This window comes from Dryobates pubescens, chromosome 5 (genome assembly GCF_014839835.1).
Source record: "Dryobates pubescens isolate bDryPub1 chromosome 5, bDryPub1.pri, whole genome shotgun sequence".
NCBI lineage: Eukaryota > Metazoa > Chordata > Aves > Piciformes > Picidae > Dryobates > Dryobates pubescens.
The window spans coordinates 30,539,882-30,549,862 of NC_071616.1; the positions used below are offsets into that span (position 1 = coordinate 30,539,882).

At 39.7% G+C, this 9,981-nt stretch overlaps 1 protein-coding gene across 1 annotated transcript in view; it reads right to left on the bottom strand.

Moving 5' to 3' along the window:
- TDP1 (tyrosyl-DNA phosphodiesterase 1) overlaps nucleotides 1-9,050 on the bottom strand; it is a 42,356-nt gene extending 33,306 nt beyond the window's left edge. Inside the window, exons 1-7 of the mRNA XM_009904830.2 lie at nucleotides 9,001-9,050; nucleotides 7,709-8,259; nucleotides 6,192-6,235; nucleotides 5,480-5,535; nucleotides 4,287-4,383; nucleotides 2,492-2,526; nucleotides 305-397 (exon numbers count right to left, since the gene is read on the bottom strand). Of these exons, the coding sequence (XP_009903132.2) occupies nucleotides 305-397; nucleotides 2,492-2,526; nucleotides 4,287-4,383; nucleotides 5,480-5,535; nucleotides 6,192-6,235; nucleotides 7,709-8,255 (872 nt within the window). The 5' untranslated portion in view covers nucleotides 8,256-8,259; nucleotides 9,001-9,050. The remainder of the gene's footprint in view (nucleotides 1-304; nucleotides 398-2,491; nucleotides 2,527-4,286; nucleotides 4,384-5,479; nucleotides 5,536-6,191; nucleotides 6,236-7,708; nucleotides 8,260-9,000) is intronic.
- Nucleotides 9,051-9,981: the final 931 nt, after the last annotated feature.

The following is a 9,981-nucleotide window of genomic DNA, read 5'->3' on the forward strand; positions in this document are numbered from 1 at the left end:
AAAATAGCTGCTACAGATTTGCATAGAATACTTAATAGCTATGCAGTTTTTCCAGACAGTATGGCATAATAAAAGATGCTAATTCAACTCAGCACATAATTTAGAGCAGAAAGCAAGAAAAGACTTCAACAGCTACCACTGTTCCGGGTTTGAATTTATTACTATTTGTTGCAGGATAGCACTGTCTTAGGACTGTAAGGCTTGTAGCACTGGATCATCCCACCTAGTAAATTGTCTCCAGCAGTAGCAGATATTTGTGTAAAATATTAAAGCAGATATACTCCTGCTAGAGGTTGTTACCTACCCCTGAGTTTTCTGGTGCCAGTCTTCAGCAATAAGATTGGATGTATGTATCACAACTCGAAGACCTTCTTCATATTGCAACAACATCATTTTCCTTGAAAAAGATATAATAATTAATCTTTTTCAAGTACAGAATAGGAAATAATTCATTGAAATGTTCCAAGATAGTTAGTTTCAAAAGACTTGTTCTGTGTTAGACTTCAATCCATACGCACCACAAACTCACATGGCAGTTACTAGACTAGCCCCATATATTTTGTCAGCAGCCACTGTACAGTATATTTAAGTACAGCTTAACATCTCATGCAAACAATTTCCCAAAGCAAAAAGGAACACTTGGAGAACACTTTCTATACTTGCTATGTTCTTTAGTAAAAATAATAAACACCTAAGGGAGTTTACTTAGTGCTGAATATATTAAAAGATAGTTCTTTTCTCTTAAACTGACAACTTCTAAGATAAGATAAGGTATGCAGGTAACTAACCATTAGGATGGCAAAAAAAAATTTTTTTTGGCTATTTTTCTACCATTAATCCAAACTCAAGTTTTAGAACTAGTAACTAAATTAAAAACATGTCTATATTTTTCATAGCACAGGTGTTTATATTTTCATATCCAAGTTCTCAATAGATGCACAAAGACAGTATATCCATGTGACCCTGAAGGATGAGATGGTTTCCATAGAAACCAATGCTCAAGAATGAAAAGCAAGGAAAAACATGATTATTTTCAGTGCTGTCCCAAGGAGATACTGCTATGCAAAAATCATATCAGACTCAAATTTAGACAGTGATTTATTCAGCAATTTCTGCTTTCAGAGCGCAGCAACTAGCATTCAAATACTTTCACAAGTTTTCCTGTGCTCACTGTATAGTTTATGCAATATGCAAGACCCTCGAGCTTTAAAATAGTTCCCCATATCTGCATTATGCCATTATCTACTGTCAACATGACCTGTGCTTAGAGTAAGTATTTCACAGTAAAATAAAGTGCTATATAAAAGTGATAACTGACCAAAACACCACTGCCTCAAACAACTCACTGACCTGTAACTGAATTTTTACATCATGCAACAGGAATTACATGAATTGAAGTCTTTATATTTGACGGGGTGAAATCTGTTAAGCTTCTCTTGGGACGAAATTGCTTCATTACCCATGGAGATCTAATTTACTGGTCTGCTACACACTTGTGTTCCATTTGCAGCAGAACATTCAGAAATACACTGCTACATACAGAGAATGAGAGCTGCCAGTTAAACTGAATTGAAAATAAGCTAAAGCTTTAAAAATTAGTTTGAAACAAAACCTTAATTTCTGTCATACCTCTCACAGAGAGAAGAAAGGATAATTTTTAAGACGCTGATTTCTTTCCTTTATTTACATTTTGTTCTCCAAAAAGGCTGTGGACTGTATACTTTCTACCAGAAACAGAGATGTACCTTAAGTGGGCATTTCAGATCGATGTTTTAATGTAGCGTCGTGAAAGACTTGAGTAAAAAAAACAAACACCAAAAACCAGCAGTGCCCTAAACCCACAGATTTTTGCTATAAGACATAAATCTGTTCTTATCTGTAGCTTGCAATCCACAAAGTTCCTTTTGTAATGCTTCTGTACTATCAAATAATTTTGTTTCTTTCAAAAGACCCCAAAATTAAGTAATTATTTCCAGACCCTCCACATTAACTACAACAACTGAGCAGTAAATCAGGGTTGTGCCTTAAGTGCCAATGACTCATCAAGCCTGCATTATAGTTTTAGTATTAAAACACGAGTTAAGAGCCAGGGCCTGCAATTTACCGACTTGTCTAGCTTGAACATCTCACATCTACCTAATAGCTGACTTGTTGCCTTAAACTAAACCAATCCTATTATCTGTAAATGCAAAATAATTAGGATTTTTATTTTAAGACTCAGCAATTTCCATGAAACCCATTTTTACAGCTTTAAAATAGCTTGCAGATAAACAAAATAGATACACATAGCACCTGAAAGACAAATTTATTTTCATTAGTGAACATTAGGCTTCAGAATTGTGTTTTCATAAACAGTAATAATCTATCCTCCTATCCTATAAATACTTTAAAATACCAAGCACTACCTGGTAGTTCAAGCATGGTAACTGCACGTATCAACAGTATGGACATCTTTAGAATGGGAGTTTTCTGCTTAATAGCCATTACTTACGTGTGGTGAGTTCCAAATGCAATATCCAATTTAGCCTATAAAATTGAAAAGTTGATCATTAAAAATTCCTACTGTGCATTCCTATATGTAAGAAAGTTAAGAGAGGTGCTTCTTTATTTTGCTTCATATCACTGCACTCTAGTGGGCAGATTACAAAATACATTCTTTATCCCCCTCAACAATTTTAAACATACTAATTCCTAAAAGTTGAACTTTAAATGTCACAGCAACTTCTTGCTGGATCTGCTCCAGCAGGGTTTCTGGTCTCCTAAAAGCAGTATTTTCAGAAACAGTCAGCTTTTCAGAATAGGACCTGAGGTTCCTGTTGGACACGAAGTTGAAGAGAAGCCAGCAATGTGCCCTTGCAACAAAGATTCACTGTCCTGGGCTGCAAAGTGTTGCCAGCAGGTCAAGGGAGGTGATCCTTCCTCTCTGTTCTATACTGGTGGGGCCAGATGTGCAGTACAGAGTCCATTTTTGTAGGAGACATGGACATAGTGCAGAGACTAATAAAAGAAAACTAGGATGATTTGGATTGGCTCTCCTTTGAGGAAAGGCTGAGGGAGCTGGGACTATTCAGCCTGGAGAAGGAAAAGTCTCGGAGGAGATCTGATCAGGGTGTATAAATACCTGAAGGAAGGATATAAGGAAAGGGGAGCCAGGCACTTTTTCAGTGGTGTCCAGTGACAAGATCAGAGGTACAAACATCATGAAACACATTTTTCCTGTGTGGGTAAATGAACACAGGCATGGGTTGTCCAAAGAAGTTGTGGAAATCTCCCTCCTTGGAAATATTCAAAACCTGTTTGGATATTATCCTGGACAACTGGTTACAAGTGACCCTGCTTGAGCAGGAGAGCTGGACTAGGTAACCTCCAGAGGTCCTAAACTTAATTCCTCTGTGATTCTGAAGCAGACAGTAACTGTTACAACTAGCTTAATGGCTAATGTTGCAAAGAAAATGACAGAAGCCAGAGAGAAATGTTTTTAATAATAGGAAAGCACTGATAAAAAGCACATTTGCAGCACTGTTTCTAGGGAGAAAACAAAACATGAGTTGTAGGTGTTAAGAAAATACATTAAGCCAGTGATGGCTCCAACGTCGTGCCTAGTTATTATGGGCATGGAGCATAAGATAAAAATGTTTGCACTTCATTTCAGAATAAAAACATAACAGAATGCATGCAGACTACTAGAAAAATCTGAAGCAGTACACTCAAATAGGAAAACTATCACAACTGCCATTTTCCCCTGCTACGTGCTATTAATGACACTGACATCTCTCCCTGAGGTTAAAGCCAATGACTTCACAACTCATGGGCAGCAAAAGAGTGGGCATAACAAAGTTATAAAGTGGCATGTGCCAGGCACTGCTAGCAGTTTTAACAAAATTATGGAGACTACCTGCAACAGCACAGTCTTGTGTAAAACATATTTGGATTAATAAGAATTTGATGAGACTTGAGATTACAGTAACACTAGGACAAAGTTCTGGACTTTACACAAAGCTTCCTTTTCAGCCAAGACTGCGGGTGTAACATATGACTGGAGGTGCACAGCTCTTCCACAAGTCCCATATTGAACAGCAGCTCTGTGTATATCTATCGTGGGTGAAAATCTACCAAAATCACAGAAGACCAGGAACACAGTTACCACATTCCTGGTAAGCATGCTCTTCAAAACTTAACAATGTTTTTAATTTGCCATAAAATGTATGTCTCTTTCCATCCATAACAAGATTTTGAGGACAACAGATCACTTAATTTCAACAAAAGGATGATGTCATGTTCTTTACCTGACAAAAGCTAATGTTCTCATAAGGCCGTGCTTGCGCAAGCAGTTCAGCTTTGGATTCCCTCTTTTCGCCATGAACTATTAACAATGGCTTCTTCCTTAAAACAAAAAAGGAGACTAGCATTAAAATAGCAAGTGAATTAGTAATCAGTCTGAACCACTCCTTCATATAGCTAGGACTTCTGGGATTTAAATTTAATAGTGACAGGAAGGCAGCAATAAAATCTATATGCCATAACTAGCTCAAAAAAGCAGTAATGATAGAACCTCTAAGAGAAAGACACGAGAAAATTGTATTTAAAAAAGGAAAACAACCAAAAAAAAGAGGAGTAAATTGGACAGCAAAAGAGAAGCTAATAACACATGATCTTGTAAGGAACTCATCTGTATAGCTGACAACACACAAATAAAAGCTCTCAAAAGTACTAAAATACATAGTGTGGATCTAAGGCAATTTAAACATTGCTACCTTGCAGAGAAGATGGAAGTAATGTGAAGGAAGAGGAGAGGACTAGGTCTATTCTAACAGCAGTTTTATGTTCACTTCCTAATACTCTGTTCTACTGATTTTCCAGTAAAATGGAGATACAAAAAAAAAAAAAAAGGAAAAAAGAAAACTATTCCATTTGCTCACTTCACATGCAGGAGGTTGCAACTGTCAGGAAAGGATTTAAGAAAAAAAGTAAAAATTGATTTAATGAGAATATCCAGCAACTCCAGCAATATCATGCTCATGACATATCTTGCTGATCATTTTTGCTTAGCTTTTCTCTGCCCTTCCTCCAGTCCTTCCATTCTCTTGCATTACGTTGCTCTTGGCTCAGTAAACTGTACAACAAAAAGCTTCTTCCATCTCTACAAGTTACCAGCTGCATTACATCATGGCCCACAGTGGGACCTCCAAATATGTCAGTTTATATATATAAAGCATGAAATAACAATATTAAGCATTAATGAAAATCTGAAATCAATCATACTGAACTCTGACCGTTTAACTGTTTTGTATTATTGATTTCTCGTCTCTTTTCAACTGTGGAATAAGCATACAAGAAAAAGCAATAGTCTACACATACACAATTGGTTGCAATAATGTGCAACTGCAAACAAGTGTTTGTGATTCACTTCTACCAGAAATTTGCATGAACACAGTAAGTTTGAACAATTTATCATTTCATCTTTGTAAGGCAAGCATACCTGAATTCCGGCGGATACTGCTTTACAAGCCATCCCACATCTATACAGTAGTTAAACTGGTACATAAGAAAACAGACTCATTAAAAAGAAAAAGGAGTTTGTCAGAACAATGAATGACACACAACAAAAAAGCTTCCTACAGAAAGTCATCGTTTAGTATCACTTACATCATACACACAATGGTTCAAAACCAGGCGTGTTTTTCAATTTCATAAGCTTTCTTACACGCCTCTTAACAAGTCAGGGATTAATTTAAATTATTCAAAAACATGTGTTAGTGCTCACGAAAATCAAACATGCAGAGAAAAGCACCATACACATAATAAAAAAGCTTTGGTTCACGAACAATCTCTTTGCCATGTGCCTATACCACAAATGGCAGCAAAAGCCAGTAATAAAAATATCATTACTAGATTGCAGGGTTTTTTTCCCTTAAATATAAATATATATATGTATAAGAAAATAATTAACATAAACATGCATTTTTCAGTTAAACATTCCCCCCAAACAGGAATATCTGCCTGAATTCTAAACAGAACATGGGATGATTATTTCAATAAACCGTTGTATAGCTAGAAATATTTGGAGTGCTCTCTGTATCTTAACAAAGTTCTCTACTAATATCAGCTGCATTGCACAAGCATGGATGATGAAGTTTAAAGTTAATAAAGTGAAATAAACAAGTGAAGTCAACATGGCACAGGAAACTCACCTGAGCAGAGGACACAAGAGTCCCAAAAAGAGGAGACAAAATATCTATTTAAAACATTAAAGCATACATGAGTAAAAAAGTTCAAGTATACATTTCACATCTTGAACAGTTCGATAGCTACCACAACACGAGTGCCAGACAGCATAACAAAGAGATTTACTACTAAGTTTACTAGTTTTACTACTTTTCAAAGTCACCAGCTCTCTTGTGAAACCCTTACGGTCTTATTTTTATGAAAACAATTAGTTCTCCCAAAGTAGAAAACAAATCTTAGAAATTCAGTAAGAGAAACAGCAATATCACACAGACGTAGGAGCATCACACTGCTCTCTCCCTTACAGAGAGGGACGGTAACAGGGTATATAGTCAATGCTTAAAGACTTAATCTGTTGCACACTAACTGTTAAAATACATATATCTTGAGTTCATTCATGGCAAGCTAAAAAGCTAACTCGACTGATTCATACCCTCAGGAACTGAAGCAGAGCAGAAACTTGAAAACACATTCTACAGTATTCATGCACTATCTACAGAAATCTGGGTTTGCAGGCTAAACAAACAAAAAACTCAGACCCTGCACCAGCTCAACTAATCACTCAGCAGGACAGCTACTCCTAAGAGAGTGGCTGAAAGCCTCAATGAATTCACAAAGCAGATAAGGACATACAGCAGTGAAGCAATTGAGGTCTCTGACACCAGGCTGAGATCAATCACGAGTGCTCATAAGGAGCACAGCATAAAACGTAAGGAAAAGTTACAGCCTGTGTAGATCTACAGTCATTTGCTCACCTTCAACATACTACAAATCGTTCCTGCCTAATTTTTCTGTATTTCTCTGCATAAATCTCTTACTAATGTTTCTTTCTGTCTTGTCATGAGATTTAATTTCTGAATAAGATCATGTTTTCAGCTGCACAGAAGTGTTCCCCCTCATGTCAAACTACAATTGCACAGCATCAGTATGATGCAAAGAAGAATTAACTCCATCTCGACTTGCACTCGCTTCTAATGGGACTGGAGTGGGCTCATGAATCCCAGCCACAAAACTTCCTAACAGCTACCTTGCACTGCATCAATTTATAGTGGATCACCAGCTCCAAACCACTTGGCAGCATAAAGATAAGTGCAAGTAACTACTCAGGAAGGGTGGTTAGGCACACAAGGAATGCATCTCCTTAAGAGTCACAACTGCAATCAGTTTTCCCAGATTAAATCACAGGAAAAGCAGCAATAAGCACCATATGATTGCCTTGGCTAAATGCACACTAGATTTGCGCAGCATAATTCAGAAGTTACAATAGAAACAGTATCGGCAAATTAAGGCTTTATACACTGTACATCTAAAAGAGAAAAGCAAAGATAACAGAACCAATTCCTACAACTTGCACATTTAGAATATGAAGCATCAGCTACACCAATGAATATATATGTATTAACAATACCCATGAACTAAACATAAGCATTATCTTGCAAACAAGTCTCTCAAAAGCCCACTTCTATAGAAGCCACTTGTTCACCTTTTATATGCAGGGCTCCAGAATTATACTGTTGTTCAATGCCTCTGACTTTGGTGAGAAAGAACCTGAAAGGGTTCTCCCCACTCAACAAATCCCAGGTATCTTTGGCTTCACTAGGTGTTTCATTATACTTCTCTGCTTTCTGATTCTCTGACAGTTTCTCATCTTTGCAAAGATTCAGATGATCTTCCTTGGCTACATTACATTTTTCCTCTTTCAGTGTTTCCTTGTGAGGATGCTTTTCCTGATCTTCAGGCTCTTCGTCACTACTAGAAAGACACCAGCCTAAGCCTTCCTGGCTAGTTCTTTGTTTTCCTGTGGGAGGTACGTCTGCAGAAAAACTTTTATCATTGAACTTCATGGGAGAAGCTTTTCTCTTGTGAGCAGCTTTCCTAGCTTCAGAGCATGGATATTGTGGACCACTCGCTCTGTCATGTGCAGCATCCAATAGTGAAGATGTAGATGGTTTTTCACTGTCAGAATTTTCCTCAGCGCTTTCATCACTGCTAGATACTGTCCATTTTCCGTGTGCAGCTTCCTGAAGCATGGTCCTAGAGATTAAGAAACACAACACCAAACAAAAATTATGCTTTTCGGCTACACTTCAGTCTATTTCACTTCCTAGTTTCAGTCTGCTTATTACTAAAGAACTTTGCTTTTGGTTATTTGTCAGAATAACCATACAGCTTCTGACTCGGGAAAAAAATCTCGTAGTGTACAAGGATTATTTCTGTGTCCGGGAAACAAAGAAACACGTGCAACGGGGGCAACCATCAAGTGGGAAGCAGCTAACGTGGAAATCTGCACAGGGAAAACGGGCTCGGGTAAGGTTACGTACAAGAAAGCGTTTCAAAAGTCAAGAGTCATTTGCATCATATAGACATTTCTCCTACCGGCCGTGCTCCAGCAGGGGCACAGTGAGGACGGTTCTTCCTGCCACAGTCTGAAGCTACCACATCTCGCGACGCCTCGGCCAAGGCCCCTCAGCCACGCCGCTAAACCGAGGGCGGCAGGAGGCCCAGGTGCGGCGGTCCCGCCAGGACAGCGGAACCTGCGGCGGGAGGGAGGCACCGGGGAGGGAGGCACCGGGGCGGGGCTACCGGCAGTCGCCACCGACCCGCCAATACACAGCGGCGCCGCAGTGGGCACGAAGCGGCGCACGGGCCACGGTGCTAACAACCCCAACCGTCGCTGGGCGGCTGCGGCCGCTTACGCCAAAGCGTGGCGAGCAGCGCCGCTCGGCCCCGCCAACAGCGGCCGTCTTTTCCCGCCCGAGCAGTGCAGCTGCTTACCCCCAGGCCTAGCACCGCGGCAGCACGCCCGAAGTGGAGATAGCTAAGGCCCGCCTTTGCCCCGCCCCTGCCCTCCGAGCCAATGGCGCGCGTCTGAGCTTAGCCAATCCCGCCGCGGGCTTTCCGGGCGGCTGTCGCTCCCCGCGGTGTGGGAAGCCTCTGTGGCTGTGCTGTGAGGAGAGCGCGGGTGGAGAGTTGGGCCAGGCGGTTGGGTGTCCGTGTCGTCTGAAGGGCTGCTCTGGTTGCTTGTGACAGGCGCGCAAGCAGCTCAGGCATGTTTCTCGAAGCAGCTAAACCGTAAAGACAGTCACGTCTTAGTGACCAGAATTACTCAAGTAAGCCTTTATCTGACATTAATGGAGGTTTAGGGCAGGTGCGATATTGGCATAACGTTTGTTCAGCTCGCTGACAATTACTGTGTCTGAAGTGCTCCGTTAATAAACTAACTGTGTGACGGCTTCAAGGTGGGAGTGGGAGGATAAAACAGGTGTAAAATTCATCAAAGGAAGAGCATGGACTACTTCAAAGCTTTCTCTGTCTGCCTGTATTGTACTAGGGTTTGGTTCTTGTTATTCAATTACAAGCCTGAGACTGTAGTTAACAAGTAATGTCTCTTTATATTGGCATGCAATTAAATCAGCAAGCTAGAACAAACAAACAAAAAAACCCACCAAACAATAAAAAAACCCAACACCACCACCAAAAAAAAAGAGATTTCAACCTCTAGTTTTTAAATACTTTTCTGCAGGGTTGTGTATAGTGCTGCTTCATGAAGCAATCTCTGGATATAGTCTCAGTACTATGAGATTGAATGTTGTATTATCAGCCCTTACTGAAGGTCTTCTGTGGGAAACACTCTTGGGAAAGTTCCGTGAGTTTGTTTATTATGTGCATAATCTCTTGTCCAAGTAAAGACTCTGGCAACTGTATTTGGTTTCTAAAATTACTTCAGAAAATTCAGTGACTTCTGTCTATGCCTGC